We start from the raw sequence: 24338 nt of genomic DNA on the forward strand, positions 1-24338 counted from the left end.
AGCAGAAAGACAAAAGACCAAGTGTGGGGGAATACGCCGGAGTCGCTACTGAGCCTTGAGATGAGTAGGCGTCTGCCGCATTGCACACATCCCAAAGCCCGTCCCTAACTGCTCCCCACAAGCCTGAACCCGTCTGGCCTTTCCCTCTCAGAGATGGCAGCTTCTCTCTCTACAGACATCCCCATATCCAGCCATCAGCAAACTCTGACCCTGCCCTTGAAAAGTGCCCCACCTAGTTTCCATCCCCACCACCCAGTCTTTCGGTCACCTGGCTGACCTCCCGTGTCCTCCCTTGCCCCCTATGGTGCATTCTGGGGTTTGATTCTTAAAACAGGCTCTCATCATGTCATCCTCTGCCCCATCCTCTTCCCACCCGCCTTTAGGATGTTGCCCAGAGTTCTCCCCGAGGCGCGAGGCCCTCCCTGAGCCGACCCCTCCCATCACCACCTCTCGCTCCATGTCTCCCCTTGCCCTTAGGGCTCCAGCCTGCGGCCCCTGGCAGCTCCCCCAGCACCCCGAGCCTGCCGGGCAGCGAGGGCTCTGTGGTGCTCTGTCCCCCGCCTGGAATGCCCTGCACCCAGGCCTCCCCAGGCTGGTTTTCCTCCCCCTCCCCCCCCACTCCTGCTGGGTTCCCGACCCCGAGTCTGTCTCCCTGTCTCCCAATGCTTGCTCTTCCCCTAAAGCCTTGCAACGGGGTGTCTGCCATTCACCCTCCTTCATCCACAACTCTACAGCTTTAGGAGTTCAGGTGAACTTTGAACTTTTTTGTCGTTGTTTGAGAGACGTGATCTTCTTTAAATGTACTTTTTAATTAAATGCAACCTCGACAACTTCCCCCTACTCAGCTCTCCAGTGATTAAGGGGTTCATGGGAGAGGGAGATTGACGAGGATTAGGTGCCGTTTCCCAGGCTCGGATGCTGTATTCCCTTCACTGCTAAAGCGTCGGCCTCGTTGCTGCGGAAGCTGCCTGGTGCCCATTTGTTGCTGACCTCTGCAGAAAGCCTCTTTTGATTCAAAGCCTTCACCTCCAACCGCCTAAAACCAGCCTGGGAAATGTTCAGGTGGAAAACCACAGTAAAGTCTCCATTAAGGAAATGCTTGGGGGAAGGAGCATTCTAGTCAATTTAATTCTTGTTAACTGAGCACCACCAGAGTTTTTATCAGGAGCACGGCATTATGCGAAAGGAAGTTGACAAATTTTGGATGGAAACTTTATTTAAGCCCTTTCTCTGCCATTTGAAGTCACGTGACTCTGGGCCTCAATTTTCTCATCTATAAAAGGGGGGCCAATAATCGCTCTCTTATTGTGTCATTAGATTAAATGGGGAAGCGTTTGCAAGTCATTTATCGATCGATAGGCTTGGTGGCTACATGGGAGCTTGGTAAAGTGTGTTCCCTTCCCCCTCGTCCCTTTGTTTTCATTCTTCTCAGAAATAATTCTTAATACACTGGCATATAGCATTTTAAAAATCTTGTGTTAATATAGAACATTGAAGGAGAGGGTAATATTCCTGGTGGAGGTAGCAGTGACTCATTATTGTGGAATATTTATGAAAAAATAACCAATCATTAAGGATTTTGAGTGCTTTTGTATCTCAGACACTGTGGAATAGCAGAAATAAAGAGGTCATTTTATTCTTTTTGAAATGCCTAGGTATTCTTCTTTGCATCTCTCTTCTAAAAATTGAATGTGGGGGAAAAAATTGGTGGATAAGTCAGCATGGCAGGTTCAAAATGGCAGATAAAGCACCTCTATTACCGCCTCTCACTTAAAAAACAAGTAAAAAACGTCTAAAAAGCAGTAAAGGAATAAGAGACTGAGGAGCACAATGACACAAAGAAAGCGACAAGAACGACTCGCAGATGCGGGGTGAAACCGTTTCTGGAGAACCGCTCTCAGATGGCGGAATGGGGGCCCCGGGGGCGAAGGGGGTAGGCTGGGCTATGGAGGGGCTGATCATGACCTGGAGCTGGAGACAGAGGGAAGAGGGAAGAGTTTGTCTCTGGAACAATCCACTTCCTGCCCTGCTACCGTATGCAGAATAGTCAGCAGCTAAACAGGACAGACAGATGGACACCTACTAAGGTTCTCCTCCACCGAGGACGAATGGTCCAGAGGGAAAACCTCTGCACTCTGGGATCTGGGGTCTCTGCAGAATAGTAGTGACTCGGGGGTCATCCATCTGCCCATGCAGATTCAACTGAAATTTAAGTTCTTTAGAAGAACAGAGTGCTCCAGCCTCGTGTGCTGTGCTGAGCACGGTCCCCGCTGTTGGGAGATCTGTGTTCTGGGCGCGCGGGTGAAATCGTACGGGTGGGTTGTGTCAGCAGTTTCAACAGCACATGCGCGGCTTTGCTCTGATCTTGCTGCGGGGGCTCCCAGGAGTCAAGGTCACCTCACCACCAGGATCACAAATACTCCACTGAGGAACGACCACAGTTTAATCGCACCTCTTACCCCTGCTTCTCCAAAAGTGTCCTGTGCCCCGAATCAAACCCAAGTAGTCACTGGACTTGTCCAGCCGAGCCCGTGGGTGAGGCACCTGGCACGGCGTGTTGGTGCGTGCGAAAGTGAGTTACAGAAATACCACTGCTCAGTCTGTCGGTGTGGCCGGAATCCTCGACAGAGCGGTGCTGCCCTGTCCCACTCGCCCCCGAGGGGCGTAAGCTGGGCCCTGGCGCTTCCCGGTGTCGTGCGCACCGTGTCCCGGGTCAGCGTGCCATCGAGGCCGACCAGCTGGGGGCCTGTCCTCCCCGGGCAGTGACAAGTGCTGAGCACAGGATTCCTCCTCTGCCACCATGGCTGAGCGGTGATTAATGCCAAATTAGCACCTTGCTCAGTGACCTTTTAGCATTCGCCGCTGCTCTCCTTCACTTCACATAACTATTTGCAAATATTAGCTTCTCAGGTCATTTCTCCTCATCAGCAACTTTCACAGATGACAGGCAGGTTGTTAATCTGATTGGCAGTCAGCTTCTGTCCTTTGCCCCATCATGAAAGTGTCTCTGCTCAGGCATCTCAGGAATCCCATAAATAGCCCAGCGACCTCTACGATGTTCCAAGCAGAGAGCCTCAGAAGGAGGCTCCCACAGAGGCCCTGCCGGGCTCGCTTTGAGGGCAGAGAGGCTGGGAAGGGCATGAAACCACCCCTGGGACTCGTGGAAACTGGCTTCTATCAACGTCACCATGTATAGGTTAAAAAATTAATTTGTTGGCTCTGCACACACCAAACTTCTTCTTTTTTCTTTTTTCTTTATTTTGTAATTCACATGAACCTTTAAATCAAAAATCACATACTGCTTAAGCAGTGAAGGCAGAACACAGACAAGGCCAGTCCTTGTTTTCCCTGCCATGTAGCTGGGCGGGCGGGCAAGAGTCTCACCGCAGAGTTGTCCCCAGCGCTGGGATTGGGGGCCTGGCGCTCCACCGTCAGGTACTAGACAAATCATTTTGCATTTGCAAAATCTAAATTTATTTTTATTTCCAGTCTCTGCCTTCTCCACTCTCTATCGAAATCCCTGTTCTAGAAATGTTGGATCTGTCTTCAATTCCCCTAAATAAACAGCAGTAAAGTGTACTCTGGCTAGTTTAGTTTTGATATTACATGTATTTTAGAGAAAAGTGGCAAAGACGTGTCATATTTTTTTCTCCCTTGTCACCAGAAGTACGAGCTAAATTATTTATAGTTTGATACTCACAAAACAGAGGTGGATTCAGGATATTTACTTTTCAGGGAAGAAAAAGGGATTGAAAGTACACGGACAGAACAGACCACTTTGTTGATTGAATATGTTTGCTCTGGGGAGTCACATTTGGGCCCAAGTGAGAATGCCAGCCCCTTTCTAACACCACACGTGCCCGGCAGAGTGCCTAATGCGTGGAATATTTGTGGAATTGAGCAGACTTGAAAAGAGTGGGTGGACTAGGTAACTCAATAAGCAGAGTCTTAAGTCAATAAAAGAATAAAGTCAGCAAACATTTTGGAAAATGCTCAACACTCTAAAGCCCTTATCCACATGATGTCCAGGTGGCGGTGTAAGGCCCTGGGTCCCTTGATTTCCAGCCAGAATGCTCACTTACCGGCTATGGATTCCGCCCTAGGCTCCTACGGTCTGATGAAGGCCAGTGACAGTGAGCATGCCCAAGGGCTCCCCGCAAGGGGTTGGGGTGGGGTTGTGACATTCGGGTGTCCTATCGGGGTGGCTTGACAAGATCCCCCGTTTGTTATGTTCCAGTCTTCCCATCTTCCATACTTAGGAGAGTCCTGTGGACTTTTGCTTTCTCTGCCACAGGAGATGTTGGCACCCCTGAAACCATGGCGCCCGTCATTGTGATTCCTCCGGGCAACAGAAGTGTGGTGGCTGGGTCCAGTGAGATCACCTTGGAGTGCATCGCCAATGCCAGGTACGTGGCTGGTACTGCCCTGGGGATACGAATCCATTCTAACTGTGATGAGATGGACCTTCAGTGGAAAGACACATCACGCATGTGCTTGCTCTTCTGGCAGCGGTGGTCTTGTTTGTGCAGCGGGGCTACACGCACAACACGCATGGGAAGATAGGGACCCGACCCCCAAGCCTGGGACCACAGGGGACCCGACCCCCAAGCCTGGGACCACAGGGGACCCGACCCCCAAGCCTGGGACCGCAGGGCTTACGTTGAACATACTGTGAGTGCTGGTGGAGGGTGTCTGCTGAGAGTCCAGCTGAGGACGGGCAGTTCAGTCCTCTGGGTGCAAAGGAAGGAGTTCGTCCCTCTTCTCTTCTGCAGTGCTAGGCGTCCTCGGCCTAGTTAGTGGTCGCTCCAGAATTCAGTTCCCGCGATCTCGCCTCCCATGTAGCCAGGTCCTCTAGTAGTATTTATTTTAAACATTCTTTTCCTGTGCAAACGGAATCATTAGCACTTATGGTCCATTGCTGCTGCAATTAGCTGTCCTTGCTCAATAGCCCTTGAGCGGAGTGTATTGTTGATGCCGTAAGGGAGTCGAGCTGTATCTGGATCGATTTTTAAATGTCCGTTGTTCAACCCGCCATGGTTCCTGGTAGAATTAGCTTTGTCAAGCTTGTGCTGAATGCCTGCAATTGTTAGTACTGCCATCTACCTGACTCACCCTCGTTGTCACTCATGCCCTGTGTCCTCCCAGGCCTGTCGAAGAGCTGCATGTGAACTGGAAGAGGAACGGGGTGAGGATCGCCGGAGGGCTGCACAGCTTCGGGAGGCGCCTCACCATCGGCAGCCCGACGTCCGCAGACACCGGGGTGTACGTCTGTGAGGCGACGCTGAGGGGGAGTGCTTTCGACGCAGCCACCGCGAAAGCCTTTCTGTCTATCACAGGTAACGCTGGCGGCAGAGGCGCGGCCCCCTCGCCGAGCGGCCCCTCGCAGCACGGCCTTGGAAGCAGCCCAGAATCAGCCACGTCTCAGCGGCTCCCTTTCTAACTCAGAAAATGAGGGTGACGCAGAGACTACCTTCCAAATTCGCCCTGTTCTTTTTCCAAGAACATGAGCCCATTGAACGCAAAGCGCTGATGTTCTGAGTACTTCCAACAAGTGTTACTCTGGATCCTTCCGATCACAGAGCTTGGGAAGTGACGTGGTGAGGCCCCTGGCACATACATCACCCTCTTGTGCTGGCCTCTCTGCCACTAAGCTCCTCTGTAGCCCTCGCTGGGCTGTTATGGTCAGTTTTCAGAGATTATCCTATTACTGGTATTTTTTGACCCAGAAAAAAGAAGCTTTGGGATATTACCTTCTGTTAAATTAAAAGGTGAGAACAGAGCTGCTTCCTAGGACGTGCGCCAAGGGTCACTCCTGAGCCAAGAAGAGCAAGAAGATAAAATTCGGCACGCAGGAGTTGCTCTAGACGCTGGAAAGTGTCAGTGTTGAGGGAGTGTGCGTTGTTCGGTGGCTAAGGGAATCCTCCGTGTATTTTCGGATTATGGTAAGATCACATTACATTGTGAAGCAAGTGCCTTTATTTCTCACGTTTCTTCGGCTTCTGTAATACTTTGTCTTCCTACGTGGCTGTGGTCACTATCGCCGTGAGCCGTCCAGTAGGATGGTGGCCGCGGCAGGTAAGAGGGGCCGTGGCGGCCGAGCCCAGGCAGGAGAATCTTTCTCTCTGGGAGGAAGGGAATGAGAACGAGAACGGTCAGATCAGCGGAGAGCCCTGGGGAGGGCTGTGGCTCCCACATGACATATGTCACAGTTTGCCACTTTGCAGACTAAGAAAGAATCAAAGCTTGTGTTTTCATATGAAATTAGCAAGAGTATCAAGAAATGCTGCAAAGAAGGCAGTTTGCCTTGAGTGTTGTCACACTCCTTTCGATCATGAAGAAATGGTTCTGTGGCCTGAAAACCACCCGGCTGAGTACACGCAAACCTGTCAGTCCCTCCGAACGGAGCGTGAAGATTCTTAAAGTATCAGGAAGGCAGGCCTGAGTCGCACATCGCTGCGGACTCCTAGTAGGGGACTGAGCCAGTTCTCTTGCTGCTTCTCTCCTTGTGCTTCCGACGGAGGGAAACACCGCAGTCCCACGCCCCGCGAGGACTTGTCCTTCCTTCACGATGTGAGCATAGCACCTTATAGATGGAACCAGAATTAACATACGGGGTGTGTCCGTCTCCAGGAGACAGGACTGTATTGTGTTAAAACATCTCAAGGTGATTTAAACAGGAGGAGAAATTTATCTTATGTTTGTTTCCATCATAATTCCTTTTAGAAATATTTAAATGGGGGCGCCTGGGTGGCTCAGTCGTTAAGCGTCTGCCTTTGGCTCAGGTCATGGTCCCAGGGTCCTGGGATCGAGTCCCACATCGGGCTCCCTGCTCGGCGGGAAGCCTGCTTCTCCCTCTCCCACTCCCCCTGCTTGTGTTCCTGCTCTCGCTATCTCTCTCTCTGTCAAATAAATAAATAAAATCTTTTAAAAAAAAGAAATATTTAAATGTATCCTATGAACTTTGGTTTTGCGTTGACAACTGAATTCCAGAGGAGACTGTTGGCCGCTCTGTGTTCTGGCTTTGAAGGCTTTGAAAGGGACACAACCCTGCGTCCTTGTGATGTTGGTTTACACTCCCTTTTATTCACCAGAATGTGCTGTGACAGGGAGGATTTTGTGAAGGCATCGTCCTGGGAAAGCCCTGAGGGTGCCTCTGTGAATCCAGAGTGGTTGGGAGATGTCGGCCCAGGCCCGGCCACCTGGTGGGGGGCTCCCCGGGGCGCCGTGGGGCCGGCAGGCGTCCGGAGCAGGCGGGTGCAGGAAGGCGGAGTCGCGCTGGCTCTCAGGGACTCTCATCTGGGCTCACAAGACGAGACAGGGCCGTGGAGGCTGTCCATTCCGCTGGCGTGTTGCCTGGTTGCCCAGGTTTACACGGGAGTGCGGGCCGCACCACCCCTGCCACACGTCCTGGTGGCCTCCCGGGGCCGTGCTCCCGGCACCTGACCTCTGCTCCACCCTTTCTCCTGACCTGCCCCCACGGGCTCCCGACAGCCCCCCGCTCCCCCCGCAGGCTGAGGCAGACGCCGCGGCCCGCCCGCCCGGCCGCAACTGCTCGCACCACCGTTCCTTCCTGGCGGCCTTCCCTGGCCACTGGAGCCGAGGCGCCCGCCTGCGGCCGCTGGAAGTGCGGGGTCTGAGGGACGGTGGATAAATAGCTGAGCTCCCTCCCTGCTGTGGCGGGGATGTGACCTGGACGTCCTGGCTGCCCGTGTCCCCAGGGGTGAGCTGACTCGGTCACGTGCTCGTTTCAGCTGACCTCCCTCTGCTGGTGGCGTTTCCACCCCCTGCCCGATCAACCGTGGGCCACTGGGCTGGGCTGTGGGGACAGACCTGGGCTCAGACTCCCTCGGCACCACTCACGGGCTCGAACACGTCCCTCAGCCGCTGCTGGCCTCAGCTCCCACATCTGTAACCTGTAGACGAGGTGGGAAGTGATACGGGTGCTGGTCACAGACGCCCGGAAGCAGCGGCTTTATGCTTCGTGGTGGAGCGCGGCGTTGTTGAAGTTGTTTACCGACACACACTTCACGGTCCCTGAGATCAGGGTGTGTCTCAAGATCCCTGGAAGCAGTTTCTTTCTTGGGGATAAATACGGCGAGGCTGCCTCTTACCCACAGCTGCAGTGTCCCAGATTCCTCCTCCTGTCCACACTGACAGACCAACACTGGCTCCTGCCACTGCCGTTCACACGCTTCCCGGCTTCTGGGAGGGCCCGTGTCCCCTCACGCTGCCCGCACTCAGACACGCGTCGGGGCGAGTGGCTGCTGTCCACAGCCGTCTCTGTGCATCTCGGTCTGTTCTGGTTTGCAGACGCAGGTCATTCAGGAATTCCAAAATCGCATCATTAAAATCACAGATTCCTCGTACCCTCTCCTGGCTGACGCCAATGCCACGGTCAGGAGTTCCAGCTGTACTGGAAGGTTCTCTAGAGCTGAGACCGAGCCGCTCTTCAGTGCTTGATTCCCAACATAAGATGCTTCCTCCCCTCTCCTCCCCTCCTGCTCTTCCTTCCTTTCCTCCAGTTAACATTTCTTGAGTCTACGTCTTGGACACTGTGCTGGGCATTGGTGATGGTGCTGCAAAAAAGTGGCCGTGGCCCCCGGCATCCGGGAGCCCTGTGTGGAAGGCAGGCCCTCACGAGGCAGTTACGACTCAGCAGAGCACACCCGCGCAGACAGCGAGGGGCACCTGACCTCAGGCGGCGGGTGCCGGGGCCAGAGGCTCTCCGGACGTCCAGCCAGGATGGAACCCTGCGGCGGGCCTTGTAACCCATTCACGCTGGTTTAGGATGAGCTCAAGATGTCTTCTTTCTGGTTTTACATATGGCGACGTTGGAAGCACCCACATTAATCATCGGTGCCCTGTGACACCTGGAACTTACCTGTACAACAGGTCATTACCGAATGAAGCTCAGAAAATAGAGCTGTTACAGAACTGTTTCTAAAACAAGAGGGAAACTTGTACGAGGCCAACACCAGTGGCGCTTGGGTCATTTGCTGAATGCGGGATGGGCAGGCCAGCTGTGATACCCCGGGATGGAGCGGGGTTCCGGAGGCAGGGGGCCGCGAGCGTGCTCTTCCGGGCCCCCTGGCCATCTCTGCCCCCCACCCCTGCTGATCTGCCAACCGTTTGTGGAGTACAGTGTGTGCAGGACCCTCCTGAAGGGCCAGCGTGGGCAGAGGACGAAGAAGGAGGGTTTGCAAAGATGAAAGGGATGCAGCTGCTCCCCTGAAGGCCTTCAAGGATGTCAGGTCTTTGGTAATCTCCTGTATGTCTCCGTCCCTTGGATAGCTTTTAGGTGTCTCCCCAGAAGCTGTGACAAGCACTGCCAGCACAGAGATGGGGAGGACAGTTCTTCTCCGAAGAAGGTCCACGTGGAGGGGCCCTGCCCGAGGAGGTCGGGGGGGGACCTCTGCGGAAGGAGAGCGCTAGGGCTGATCTTGAAGACCGACTCGGGATTTGCCAACAAGCCAGGTCTTCTCGTGCTGTGGGCTCTGAACCCCCTTCTCGGTCTCCCCTTCCAGCGGCAGGAAGGTTGCTGCTTTTAGGGGTTCTGGGGATAGGACTGGGCCCAGCCAGCTAATCCAAGGTCAGCTCTCCATTTCAAGATTGACAGCCTTCACCACACCTGCAGAGGCCGTCTTGCCACATAGTGTGACTTGCTCCCAGGTCCCGGTGACTAGGGGGTGGACACCTTGGGGCCATTCTTCCCACCACAGTGGACAAAGACACCACGTGTGGATGATGGGTGGCAAGTCAGGGACACGCCCTGGCATGACATGGTCTTTCTGGAGCAGAAGGGAAGACAGAACAGGGAGCATCCTTGGGTCTCGCGGTAAGTCCTACTCAGGACAGGCCCTGCCACTCAGATGTGGGGACTTTGGCAGGAGAGCATGAAGAATCCTTGGGACGCATGGACCATCTGCCGTAGCTGCCTCCACGAGGCCAGAATGAGCACTGTACGGCCCTGGCATTTCGGAGGGTGGGGGATTTGATAGAGGCCTTGGACATAGGCTGCCTGGGAGGCATCCCACGTCCTGTTCTGAGGCCCGGGCAATGAAGGATGATCGGCGTGGCTGGCCGTTTCTCAACACAGGATGGGAACCTTTTCCTGATGTCTTCATATTGTTTCAAGAGAGATGAAAGTGTTTGTTTCAATCCCCAGTTTTACTGGCTGCCCCTGTGATACGTTTTTGGAAGTCCGGTGTGCACGAGTATCGGCACTGTGCCCTTTCTAGAAAGGTCGCTGCCAATTAGCTAAGATGCGCACTTGCCCCTCAGAGGTTAAGTGGTTGCAAGAGTCTGTGCACAAGAGAACTAATTCACAACGAACTCACCATTCACCCCACGGCCCTCACGTCGTGGACATGCCTGGTGCGCCTCCACTTTTGTCCTTAGGGCTGACTATGTGTAAAAGTAGCTGGGGGTTAAGAGAAGAAATCTTCCGAGCACCTGTTGAGTTATGTTGACATGAAGGGTCAGCTGTGAGCGAAATCGTGACACATACGTAGTGGGGAAAAGAAATAAGATTACCGTCAGAAGCTACGGGGCCTTTCAGGGTCTTGGCAGCTACTCACCCACTCTGCTTCGCTCAGCCGCCTGGAAAAGTTGCAGGAACAAGGCCGGAGTATCAGTAAATGAACAAACATGCTCAGCCCGTGCCGTTCCTGGCCTTCCTAGTTGTCAGCCGTGCAAGCCTCCTGGTTATTGGCTCCAGAGGAGAGAGACGGCACTTGGCAACATTGGCAGGACGCCCTTCCAGACTGTGCCCGAGGAGCCTCGCGGCTCTGCACTCGGTGCTGCCGAGTCTGTGGGGCGGGTGCGTTTGTGCCAGGCTCCCATGGTAACTGTCTGCAGTAGGGAATGGCGGTGTTCGCAGATGAGTGGCCCCGGCCAGGCCTCTAATGCCCCCCAGCCCCGGAGCCGTGCCTCTGCTCGGCTCGAGCCAGCTTCGGGCCACGGTGTGACGAGCACCCGTTGTCTCCGACCCCGGGCTAGGTCCTCCCCTGGCCCTGGGGGGAAGCTGAGTGGCATTGCAGAGTGAGGAGGAGCGGCATCGGGACACTGGCCGTGGCGCCCAGTGCCTGAGGGAAGGCCGTCTGGTCCTGTAGATGTTGACCATTTCTACGTGCGGGTTTCTGTTATCAAAGTGTACTTCCTCTGGGATGAATCCCGAGGGACTTGGGCCAAGTGAAAAAAGCCAATTCCGAAGGTTACACACTGTGATTCCATTCCTGTATCATTCTTGAAATGACAGAATTACAGACGGAGAACAGATGAGTGGTTGCCAGACGTGAGGGATGGGACGTTGGGGTGGCCATGGTGCTAAAAGGGCAGCGTGTGGGCCCCTTGGGTGACGGCCCCTCTGCCTCTTGCCTGTGGGCACACAGGCCCGCTCACGAGTGACGTCGTCTAGGGCTAAGCCCGCACACACGCATGCGTGAGCACACACGTACAAGGCAGACCGCAGAGGGGAAAGTGGGGTAGGTCAGTGTTTTGGGTGTGACGTTGGGCTGTGGTTTTGCAAGATGTCACCATTGGGGGAAACTGAAGGAAGCCTCGGATCTCTATTACTTCTTACGATCGCATGGGGCTCGGCAATTATCTCAAAATAAAATGTTTAATTTAAAAAAGAACCGTCATTAATCACGGGCAAATGTTGACTCTGTCACTTAGTCTTTTTTTTTTTCCTTTTCCCTCACGTCCCTTTCATCAGACCACAGAGGTAGATATCGACTTTAGCATTCACTGATGAATATGGGGCATGACCCGCACACGAGGGCCGTGACAGGATGCAACTCCTGGATAGTTGGAATATAGATTCCGCTGCTGTCATGATTATTGATGAAGGAAATGTGGCTGAATATGAACATGTGGGTGTGCAGCGAAGACCAGCTTGAAAAGATACCATGAATCTTTGCACTGTGTCTTTCCACCCAGTCTACACACACCCAAAATCCAGTAGAGGGCTCTGCGTCCACCTGGCAAGAGTGCAGCCCTGGCCTCAGTCAGATGGCATGCACCCGAGTGACCCGGGTCATCGCAGAAGGGGTGCCGAACTCCCATCTCCACGGAGAAACCTGCAGCCTTTTCTTAAGTGCTCATGTCTTCTTTCCCTTTTGTGGGTTCCAGCCTGTTTTAAAGACCCGGGCGGTGCAGGAGGCATGCCAAGCTACACCACCCACACCCCACACCCCACACCCCACACGGCGACAGTGGAAATCAGCCACTCGGGAAGACAGTGCCCAGGAGTTAATCATCACACCGAAAGTGAATACAACAGCCTTTTGTTATCGCAATAATGAAATCACCAGCACCTTCGTACCGGATGAATCTGGCCATGCCACTGTTGAAGTTCTGCTGAATAAACTGAGAAAGATATTGCAATTTACTCTCTAAGAAGATTCACTGTTTAATACACCCACTATGTTTTTGTTGAATAGGCAAGGGGAGTAGCTAGAGATACACAAGCGGGCAAGTTTCCTCTGCTCCTAAAGATGGACGAGGGGCCCTTTTTCTTTCTTCTCTTTGCTATTATTTAGCCTTCCGTTGAAGTATTAAATCTATATTTTGGAGAAAAAGAACCACTAAGACTTTAAAAAATACGTTAATGGGCCACCCCGTCCCCTGACACAGGGCCCCTGCCTGGCTGTGGCGCTTTATTTGACATGCTGCACGCATCGGGGTTTGGTTTAGATACTGAAACAAACTAGCCTATAAAACACTGTGCTGTAAATATAAACCTTTATGAACCTCTCGGGATAGTCCTTCTAAAATGTGAATTAAGATATTCCATGATTCAAGCCTGTAAACGGAAAAGTAGCCATCACCCTGAGTAGTAATTTGCTTCCCAAAACCTTAGAATATAAACCGCCTTTGGCCTCTGCTCACTGAATTCTGAGCTCGTGTGTACGATGGCGACTAATGAACTTTCCAGAAATAGTTTTTAAAAGGAGTTCAAACTCTTTCAGTCTAGACAGGTCTCCTGAAATACACCTCTTTTGCTTAGGGGCTATTTTGTTCTTTTCTTGTTTAAAGAGCCACCATATTTCACTGCTGAGCCCGAGAGTCGGATCTTAGCGGAAGTGGACGATACCGTGGACATCATGTGTCGAGCCATGGGTGAGTGTGGGGAGGCTGCTCCTCAGGCCGCCGTGAGGTGGAGGGACCAGAGGGGCACTTCCGTTGCTATCAGGACACACGCTGAATGTGATGTTAGTGACAGGGCCTTTGGATCCTAGCAGAACTCAGCTACTGGGCATGTGAACTTGAGGAAGGTGATCTTGACCTTGCTGAACTGTTGCTTCCTTGCCTGCAGAGCAGAGATAAGAATATTCACCCAAGGGAACAACAAGGAGTCCTTCACCCCATCCGAACCCACGGAGAGGGACAGCCTTGTCCTCTCGACTCCCTTTCAAACGCTCTGGTTCCACCAAGGCTTGGGGCAGGAGATGCTTTCCCGTCCATGGGGCGATTGGGACTGGTGACCACGTGCACTCCGGAGTAAGAGAGATGGTTTTAAATTCTTTGAACAGGAAACCTTCCTTTTTTCTTTTTTTTTTCTTTTCCTCTTTCGCCTTTTTAGCTTCAGGTTGACTTTTTCTTTGTTATTTCAAGAAGCTCTCTCCTCCCCACCTTGCCTTGATGATGAGCTGTCCACTGTCAGGCAGCACAAATAATTATAGGAACCCCCTCCCAGAGACAGGCTTTTTAAAGGCAATTTCATTAACAAAAGCTATGTTGGTGCGCTGGAGACTGTCAGTGAAAAGGACTTCTTTTTTTTTTATGTTTAAACCTGTCCATCTTAAGGGTGGGTATTTTATTCTAAGAGCTTGGAGGGTAAGGATTACTAGCAATTTTGTAAATCTTCAAAACAGCTCCATAAAAGAGATATTATCTCAGAGTACACATATAAAAACAAGACCTTGGAAAGCAAGGTTAAGTAACGTGCTCAAGGCACAGAGCCAGGGAGCGATGAGATACCTCTAAAAGCACAGCCCGGTGTCTGGCACGTAGGAGCTGCTCATTAAAGACTAGACAAGCCACCAGGGGTCGCGTGGCAATGGAGACGGGATCCAAACCCAGACCCATCAGCTCCCAAAGCAAGGGTTTGGGCCGGGGCACCTGGCTTCTCCCAGAGAGCCGAGGGCCTGGGCTTAGAACTCATGCCAGCTGTCCACAGGTCTGGGCGTGTCCTCTTCCGTCTCTGAAAGGGAGTGGGGGTGTCCTCTGAGCAGTGCCGATGGCTCCCGTAGAGATCGGGGTCTGCCTTGGGCACCCTCCTGTACCACTGTGCTTCCGCACAGAGTGATATCCTGGGGGGCTTGGTCCCCAGCCCCTGGGCCACTCACGGGGGCCGCTGTTGGCACATCTGCTCTGCAGCATCCTTCTCTGCTCAGGATCCCGCGGAGTGGTGGGGGGAGAGTGATAGGAACTTTACATGGAGATGTCCCCCTCGCAGCGGGTCGCGTTGCTCTCTTCCTGGTATAAACACCGTTTTCTAAGGTCAGTGCTGGTCTGGAAGTGAAACTCCGCTGTATTTCGAGTGCTCAGATTTTAGAAACCAGCATCTGCAGAACTGCTGGGGACAAGATTTCTGTTTATGAAACTAAATTGCCTCAAAACAGAAAGACTCCCAGTTCCCTGTATACTAACAATTACTTTTCGATAAATGACAATCTTAAGCTCTTCCCTTGACAAGAGAATGCTCTTTTTTGCATTTCTACAGGGTAAACTGCTGGTTAAATACAGACATGTAAATATATACTGAGCAGGCCTTTCAACGTTGCCGTCAGATAATTTACTGCTTTCTTTTAATTTTGACAGTGAAACTATAGCAGCATGCAAAGTGGTTACTCTTCATGAAAGCTACATCATGTAATTGCTCTTATGAGATTTTACATGAATTGGTTATGCTTTTACCTTGAAATGGATTTTTTTTAATTTCCCGATTTAATGAAAAGTGACAGGAAACATAATTAAGGCAAAGAACAGAATCTGAGAATACATTATCTTGAAATATTCTACGACATTAACTTTATTTATTAAAGAAGACATCTTACACCTACACAGCATCTGAAATCAAGGGATTTGGGTGTGCTTTTCACCATGAATCCTGTCGAGATGTGTTTTATTTAAATTTCATAGGCAGGGAAACCGAGGTACAGAACAAGCCTAGACATTCCTGCGCGTCTCCATGGGCCCACAACAAGCACACACGCACCCGCCATGGCTCAGGACCTCGTTGTCTCTTGTGCTTTGGCGGAGTTCCTATGCGCAGCCTGTCATGTCTACCCAGTTGTCCCCTCTTTGGTGGCTTAGAAGGGTCAGAGACATGCCAAGGAAGCAGTGTCCCCTACTATTAGTCACGCAAGCCTCCCAGGGGAGCTGCCCAGCGAAGGAGCCTGGCGTCTCCCCGTCAGGGCTCGGCCCGTGCAGTAAGGCACCGGGGGATAGCGCATGCCTCAGCATCGCCAGGGCTCCACGTGCTGAGCACAGCCAGTGGGGGCCGAGCAACAGAGGTCCTCACTCCCTCAGGCCGAGGACAGTCCATTCACAACCCAGGTTCTGCCCCTGTGAGCTTGTCCTTTGTCCCCTGCATCTTCCCTCCCAAACCCAGCCTCACCCTCCATCAGCTGCTCCCACTGACCGAGGCCTGAGTTTTCACCATAACGTCATTAGGATGAGGAAGGCATACCCAGCCTCAGTCTGACCCTCCATCCTCCTGGTCCAAGTGCTGGCCTTGCTCTGAGTGCCATCAGCTCCTAAGGACAAGGATGGCGCCATCCGGCGGCCCCTGCTCGTCACCTGCTGGACTCCCATTTGTCTTTTCCCACGTCCGCAGTTGAATGCCCCTCATGTCTCCTCAGCCTCACCCACATGAATCGCGGGTGCTTACTCAACCGCAGCCATCCTCCACCGTGGAGGACGTCCACTTAGATCACTGATGTCCAGCCCCCTCGGCAGGGGACGGCTGCAAAGGTGGGACGCCTTCTTCTTGTGGTTGTAATCGTGGTCATTCTAGCCAGTGAGCGCTGGCCATGTGCCGGGCACTGGGAGATTTGTGGACGCTGATGTGGTTAATCTTCCCAACAGCATTTCGAGGTTGCAGTGACACCTTCCTTCCAAATGTATCTCCTGCCCTGGTGGCCTTATCCCGAGCCTCAGTGGCAGAGTCAGGTACTGCAGGGCCGCAGGGACCTTCCTCCCCATCCCTGTCTGTCCCCAGGTCGGTCACGGTCACGGCTGGAATCCCTTTCTCCCCAGACCAGAGCACAAGCGTGTGCCGGCTCGGGGTCCAGAACGATCTGCAGCCCGGTGTTAGGCGTTCATTCCTGCTCTCCCTCTTGCTGCTTCTCTGTGTCCATGTCTTCATAGAGATGAGAAAAATAACACTGTACAGGGTGGATGAAGGGACTCCTCGACGAAAAATGCCACTAAAGTATCGCCTCGTAGCCTCTCAGACATGTTTGCCTCAGCCTGCACGGAAAGTGCTCACAATTTAATTTTTTCAAATGCCCGATTATTTCCACTCCTGCACAGGGGTCCCTCTTCCCACCCTCCAGTGGTACAAGGATGCCATCTCCATCAGCAAGCTCCAGAATCCTCGATACAAGATGCTCTCAAGCGGAGGCCTGCGCATCCAGAAGCTGCGTCCCGAGGACTCCGGGATCTTCCAGTGCTTTGCCAGTAATGAAGGAGGGGAGATCCAGACCTACACCTACCTGGACGTGACCAGTGAGTGCTGCCCCTCAGAGCCAGACCCCCCGGGCTGGGCCCTCGGCCAGAGCTTCGCACCCTTTGTGTGTGTGACACACTCAGAAAATGGTAGCATCTGTTCGGCAAACGGACAGGGCACAGGGGTCCATGGTGACGCACTGCGGAGAGCCACCTCTCCGGCCGACAGGAACCCGCGTGCTAAGCCCCTGGGCAGCAAATATGCCCTGTTGTCCCCACGCCCTGGCGCCCCACCTGCTCTCAGGCAAGCCTCGCGCCCTCCTCTCTACTGAGAAGCAGGGGGGAAAAAAATCTCCATTTTTCTGGACAGAACTGGAAGGACTGTTCAGTGAATAGCCTGTTCCTAATCTTTTTCTTTTGATCTTTTTCCCATTTTTTAATATTCATCTTCTATTTTAGTTTTATTGAACAATTATAGTTCTTCTGTAAGTTTCTTTTATTATCCCATTAGCAGAAATACTTTGGCACTCTGTCTTTGAAAAATAAAATGAAGGTACAGGTTTCCACTGCATCTGTGGGTTTTCTTTTTCATCTCCACAGTTGTAATATTGTTCTTCTAAAATGAAGTAGAATTTAGTGATTATGGAATTATACCTTTCATGTTTGCCCTTTTGGAAGCCAAATGCTGATATCCTCAGGTGTGAGAGCCATTTGAGAAAGCAAATCATGTCCGTAGGCAGATGGCTCTCGTCTGCCTGAACTTATAAATTTAAGGATTGAATGTATTTTGGTAAAGTAGGGGTCACGCCCTTGAACCTTGTGCAGGGGTCAAATTTAGCCTCTGGTTTGGAGCATAGGGAACCAGTATCGCTTCAACCAGCGGGAATAATATTGGGTACTTATGCCGGAAACTGAGTTTCGATTAATTAGAATTATTTAAAGTGTATCTTACAAGTCAGCCAGGAGGCTGTGGGCCCCAGATGAGCACACTTTTTTTTTAAACTTGATTTTAATTCCAGTATAGTTAACACACAGTGTTCTATTAGTTCATGAATTTAACAAACATTTCCACAGCATCTGTGTCAGCCACTGGGGTCTGCCAGGCTTGGGGACAGAGCTCTGAGGAAGACGTGAGGTTCTCGTGCCTCCAGGACAGAGATCGTGAAGCGGGGAGACAGACGGCAGAGGAGGGCACAATTTAGCCAGGGATGAGGGCCAGGAACCGAGCGAACAAGCAGGGCCCAGGGTGACCAGGGAGGCCTCTCTGCAGTGGTCAGGGAGCATTCCCTGAGATGCTGCCGGAGCGGAGGCCCAAAGGTGCAAAGTCTTGGGGGACGAGGGTGTTACGGGGTGAGGGAGGGGTTGCTGCAGTTGCCTTCCAGGGACAAGCTTGGGGAGGTGTGTGTGCAGGGAGCAAGGGGACAGTGGGGACGCCGTCTGGTGAGGAGCCAGGGGTCATGCCAGGAGACGGGTTGGAGGGACAAGTAGGGCAAAGGCCCAGGAGCCAGTGGGAGGATTTCATGGGGTTTTGGCAGGGAGTGGCGGGGTGTGCTTCATAGCTTCCACAGGGCACCCAAGGCTGGGTGTAGAATGGCCAATGCAGGGAAGAGTGGAAGGCTTGGGACCCGGCAGGAGGCCAATGTACTGTCCATGTGGGGGCCCCAGAGGTGGAGGGAAGCAGGGGGCTCTGGGATTTTCTTTGGGGGCAGCATCCACGGGACTTAGGTGGTTTGTGGGGATTCCCACCTGGTGCAAGGAGAGGTGCCAGCAGTGCTCTGGTCCCGAGTCCCATCCACTTGTCCTGGGAACCCCAGCCCAGGCTCCTCAGGGGCCTCACAGGATTGGGGGGCATGCAGATCCCCATTCTTCAGGGGTTTCCAGTTTAATCATTATCAGAGTAGAAAAAGTCACATGAGCCTCGCTGAGCCAGCCTGAGCTACCCCTGACTGTCTCAGTCTGATTCAGAGTCTCAGGAGCTGGAGGCCCATGCCGTCCCCCAAGGACAAGAAGACCCTCCAACACTTGGGCCCCCGACACTTCCTGGAAATCCCTCACTGACATGCTTGAAATCGGTTATTTTGTGAAAGTGGCATCCTTTGGGTAATATTTAATATTCAAAAATCAGCTTTTTCTATTTTTTAGAAAGTGCTGAAGACGAGCTTGTTAGATTTATCTGAATAAATGTCTCCCCCTCATTAACGTTCACCTGAAACAGCCGCTCCCAGGCTCCTGCACTTGCCCACTTGCGTGTCCATTCCATCACGAGACTGGATTTCTCTTCGGGTTGTAAACACAGATAGGCAGCTCCTGGGGGACAAATAAGGAAAGGTTATAGTCACTCCTGAAAGGTTTTCCTCCTTTATTGCTACAGTTATCGCTGTGATTAGTCCCATAAAAGTGCATATGGGCCACCCCAGCAGGCGGGTCTGAGCGCGTCTGAGGGGCAGCACACTGAGTATCTCACTGTTCGCTCCCGCTTAGATGTTGTACCAGCGTTTACCCAGCTTCCTGTGGACACCACGGTCACCGATGGGATGATGGCTGTCCTGAGGTGCGAGGTGTCTGGAGCCCCCAAGCCTGCCATCACGTGGAGGAGAGGTAGGTGCAGTCTGGCCAACAACGGGAGGTGAGCGCGTCGGGCCAAGCCTTGTGCGTTTTCATTCCCGCCCTCCTTGGCTCCTTCAGTAAAGACTGGCAGCCGTCTGTGGGGCACCTGCCAGGCGCCAGATGCCGGAGCTACCGGCATGAGCAAGGCGGCCAAGGCCCCCGGGAGCTTCCCGGAGCCTGCCTCCACTCGAAGAAACAGCCGTGTTTTAAAACGTGTGACTACCCCTGTTTTCTGCCTCAGCCCTTCGTAGGGCGCCTCAGGCTTGTGAAGGGGCTCCCCCAAAATACCAGGTAGTGGATTCGGAGAAATGCTGCCAGGGCCCAGTGTCCCCACTTGTGAAACGGAGGTCCTGTTACAAATTAAGAATAATATCCTTGTTCTTTTAAGAAAGAAGGGTGCAAGGATGCACACCTGAAACTGATAGGATATGCGTGCCAGCGAGACTTCGATCTGCACGGAGCACTGGGTGTTAAACGCAGTGAATCGTGGAACACTATGTCAAAAACTAATGATGTGCTGTATGATTAACATAACATAATAATAAAAAAAAAGGCAGAGAAACCAAAGCCTGGGTTATGCCACGGGCCTTTGCTGTGTTCCTTAGCAGAGTGGCTGAGAAGGGATGAAGCTCACAAAATGGGAAACAGAGAGAGAAAGATGCTTCTGGTTCGTTTGACACACGGGACGCTCTTGGTGTCACCCGTTTTCAGTCCCCGTGAGGAGTGGCATCGCGCCACAGGCTTTCTCTGTAGTTGCATCCCTTTGCTCACGTAGGCACGTGTGTCAGTAAATGAACCGCACACACGGTCCCTCCTTAGGAAATACGTGCCGAACGGTGTGGTTCCCACCCTCAGACCGTAGCTCTTCAACGTGGAGGTCTGAGGAACTCCAGGCCAGTAAGCAAGAGGGCGTTCTTCTATCTTACATATACTCTGTCTCCGGATTCAGAATGTCGTGATAGCTTTATATAGAAAATCTTCAAGTGCATACAGATGTAACGGAAACTCAGAACCAGTCACCCAAAGGTAACAATCGCCCACATGGATCATAATTTGTTTAACCAAGTTTCTCAATTTTGGACAATTAAGATTTTCTTGGTCTCCATTATCCTAAATAATGCTGAAGGGAACTGCTTTGGTTATTGTTGTACGTACGGTTTCCACTTTATTATGATTGTTTCGAGTTATTTTCTTGGTGCTAACACTCCTTTCTCGACTTTCCTTCAGGAAAACATATTTTGGCCAGTGGCTCCGTGCAGATTCCTAGGTTCATGCTTCTGGAGTCTGGGGGTCTACAGATTGCCCCCGTCTTCATCCAGGATGCTGGCAACTACACCTGCTACGCAGTCAACACGGAGGGGTCCCTGAACGCGTCCGCAGTGCTGACCGTGTGGAGTAAGGACTGCAGGCCACGTGGAACCTTCTGTTAATCACAGTTTAATCACCATGTCAGCTGTGCTTAGGGATGTCAATATGCCCTTGGACTCTCTAATTGAATCATAAGAGAATGATTATTTTTACAACTAATTTATAGAAATCTGTTGAGTAATTAATTTTTCAGCTTCTAAAAGCATAATTAGAAACTGTATTCAAAGATTTAATGGGGACGTTTCAGGAGAGAGAAAAGAGGGACTTTTTACAGTCAGTGGCGTAGAGGATATTAGCCCAAACGAGCCCAAACGACAAAACCCGTAGGACGGTTAATTTTGAAATCTTCGTGGAAGGGAACCGAATCAAGAGTTAACGTTTTAGAGAAAGTATGTTTTTTCTATAATATCATTATAACCAACTAAACCACTCCTAGTATTTTAAATATGAGCATTTTTCATGTTAGGAGTGAACTGAGGAAAGATCTTTGTTATTTCTCCAACTTTTATTTCTTTATCTAGAACAGTTTTCGAAAACAGAGAACCGATTGTTTTCCAGACATAAGGATTCATTACCAAATATCTCTGCCCACCCCCACCCCCCAAACCTTTTAGCTTCACTTGCTGGCATACTTTTTCCTCTCTGCTTTATCCATAGCTGTATTACTAAAAATAATAATAATAAATGAATAGAAATCGTTCATAAAAGCAAAAGATAGTGCTCACTGATTTTTGTAAAGCTTATCTATATGAAGAGAGAAAATTTCAATTTGCCTCAGTGACGAATTTGTTAAAATACTGTCCTGGAAGAGAAACTGAATTATCGTGCTTTATTTCATGTCTGTTTGGCTCTGTGATATAGTTTGTGTCCACTTTGATCAATGACCTTACTAATTTATTAGGTATTCTAAAAACACCAGGAGTTTTAAAAAGGAATGAATTCAATCGCCCCCATATTGATTGTCAGGTACTGAAAAAGAGGTTTTGTCTTGTTTCGTGGCCCACTGTGTCCACCCACTTCCGATTGGTCATATGTCCCTAACATGTCAACTTCATATTTAGTAGCTTGTGAAGAATTGGTGTCTGCATCTCTGTAGGTCACTCACCAAAAGTTCCATAGATTTGCTAAGATTCAAACTATGCTCGTGTGGCCTGCCTCCCCTTCCGCAGACAATGAGCTCGCATGTTTTCCTGGACACTCGGCCACAAGCAGTCAGGCTGGGCGCCAACCTAGTCTTATGACTCCCACATTTTGGGCGCTGTTAGTAGGACCAGAGTAGCATCCACCTCAGAGGTGCGCAGCGGAGGGGGGGCCACCACAGGGCTTTTGCCGGGGCCTTGGCTGTGGTGGCCGCTGGGAGCACCAGGCCCCACCCTGACCCGCGCCCCGGTCAGGCGACCACCACGCCTCTTGAGCTCCACCTTCTAGTCCTGAAACCTGGGAGTGGTGCTCTCACAGCCCTCCCAAGGTTGTTGTGAGCGTTAAATAAAACAACATAAATGGAAGCACTTTGCAAAGTCATGAAGTGCTGTGCAGACGGCAGAAATGACCAGAATGTTAATGATCTTGGGAAAGAACCAAGATTTTCCCCTAAGACTGCAGAACCGCATAAACCTCTGCACACGATCTTCATTCTCGATGTCTTCCCAAGGGTTTAGAGGTTCGGGAGTGGCCCTCGCGGGGAGGGCAGGCCCGAAGACCGTGGCTGCGGCCTGGGGAGGCTTGCTTCCAGTTCCCTGAGCATTTCTAAGCGCTTCCATTTATGCTTGCTTTGCCAAGATGAGAGAAACCTTGGAGGTTTTGATGTCAGATGACCAATCCCTCCCCCCTCAAAGGAGGAAACTCTGGAGCATGTGACTTTGTCTGAGCTGTGCTTTGTGTCTCCACAGATGGCACGTCCATCGTGAACCCTCCGGAGGACCGCGTGGTGATTAAGGGGACCACGGCCACGCTGCGCTGCGGAGCCACTCACGACCCCCGGATTGCCCTCCGGTCAGCTCTGTCACTTACAATGTCTGGGGCTCGTTCATATCCTGGGAGCTTAGGAACTGAAGTGGAGATGAGAAGGGAGAATTTGGGGAGCTTTGATTTCAGCCACAGATCCCTGATTACGGCATCTCACGGTCTTGGGCTCCATCATTAATCACACAAATCCCATTTTCCACTCCAGCCTTATGTATTATTTACCGTAAGCTATGTTCCACTTCATGACTTCGGTACAGCTTTTCATGATTTTTCTGCCAAGGTTAATACACTATCTGTAAAACGTACTTGTCAGAAGCTGACACTTAATGAGAGAAAAATCCGGAGGGATCGAATAGGATTTCAGCAGTGTTTACGCTGGGCCGTGCGATACTCGAGAAGGGTTTTCTCTGCTCTGGCATGGTTTCATTGTGAAATGGGGAGCAAGGGAGACCCACACCCAGAAGACAGACAACCGCAGTCATCTGGTGCGTATACAGGACAATACTTGTATAGAAGGGACAGATGCCTTGAAGCTCCACTAAAGGAATCGTAATATCCCGTCTTTGTCTGAGTTCAGATGGGAAGGTAACGATGAAATACATGACCCTCCAGGGAAATGCGTGGCAGCTGACACAGATGATCGTGGGTGGTGAGCTTCTTCCCAAAGAGCTGCCACTCTCAGAACTGTTTTTAATTTTCAGAATCTGCCTGGAAAATAAATCTAGAAAGAAAGATACAGTCATCCTAGAGTTGTCTCTCTGGCCTTAGCCCAGAAGGCACGTGCTTAGCCAAATGGATAGAATCGAGATGCCTTCCTCCTTTCTGGAACATCTCACTCTGGGCAGAGGGACATGGTTGCTGCCATGTACATTATTAACTGGATCCCGAGACTGAGCTGTTTTCTCACTCTTCTTGGGCAGGTGTTTGGCAAATCATGAATTTCTGTGCCTCCACCTGGCTCTCTGGAGTTCCTCAGAGCTCAAAAGCCAAGTTTGGTTTAGTTATAAGAACGTCAGATGCAAAACCAACAAACAAAAACTAACAGTTCAAGATTACCTAGAGACTCCATGGAGGCCGTCTTAGAGAGAGTTGTCATGCCCAGAAAAGAACCCGTTCATCTCTAAATGGTTTGGGAGTAGGATTCCAGAGACAAAGAAGGACAGATAGGCTGGTTTTCTGCTCCTCTACGAGCTCACACAGAATCCCTCTGGATCTTTGTGGGTTTCCCAGAGCTTCTTACGTGTGATTAAACAGACAAAATTGGAGCCTCCCTCCCAAGGAGGACTTCAATTGCTCACTCTTGGGGCACCCCTTGTCCCCGGGTTTCTCTGCCCCAAGAGCACCTAAGCGCCCTAAGGGACAATCTGCAGGTGAATGTTGTACCCCCGAGTCATTTCCTTCTTGGAGGACCAGGTCTGTTCTGTCTCAGAGTAGTTTCAGATAAGCAGTTTATTAATGTCTGTGCTCTGTGCATATTAAACCTTAAAAGAACTGGGTACGTTTTGCAAGTCCAGGCAAATGATTTTGGAAAGGAAAGCCAGCACTTTGATCCCACCTAGCAGTGAGTCGTGGCCCCCTGCCCACTGACAGCCAGATGCTGGGCAGGCTCTTAATTGCTTCTACATTCGAAAAGAAAAACGTGCTACAATGGTCATAAAGAATTAAATGAGAAAGAAAGGCAGTTTTAAGGACAATCTGCCAGAACAGTTGGATGTTAAGAA

General features: G+C 51.4%; 1 protein-coding gene across 1 annotated transcript in view; it reads left to right on the plus strand.

Annotated features, from left to right (window-relative positions):
• SDK1 (sidekick cell adhesion molecule 1) overlaps positions 1-24338 on the plus strand; it is an 860571-nt gene that overhangs the window by 617130 nt on the left and 219103 nt on the right. Inside the window, exons 8-14 of the mRNA XM_032394092.1 lie at positions 4295-4406; positions 5146-5336; positions 13039-13122; positions 16543-16737; positions 19159-19275; positions 20512-20679; positions 22542-22644. Of these exons, the coding sequence (XP_032249983.1) occupies positions 4295-4406; positions 5146-5336; positions 13039-13122; positions 16543-16737; positions 19159-19275; positions 20512-20679; positions 22542-22644 (970 nt within the window). The remainder of the gene's footprint in view (positions 1-4294; positions 4407-5145; positions 5337-13038; positions 13123-16542; positions 16738-19158; positions 19276-20511; positions 20680-22541; positions 22645-24338) is intronic.

Source organism: Phoca vitulina, unplaced genomic scaffold (genome assembly GCF_004348235.1).
Source record: "Phoca vitulina isolate PV1807 unplaced genomic scaffold, GSC_HSeal_1.0 scaffold79, whole genome shotgun sequence".
Lineage (NCBI taxonomy): Eukaryota > Metazoa > Chordata > Mammalia > Carnivora > Phocidae > Phoca > Phoca vitulina.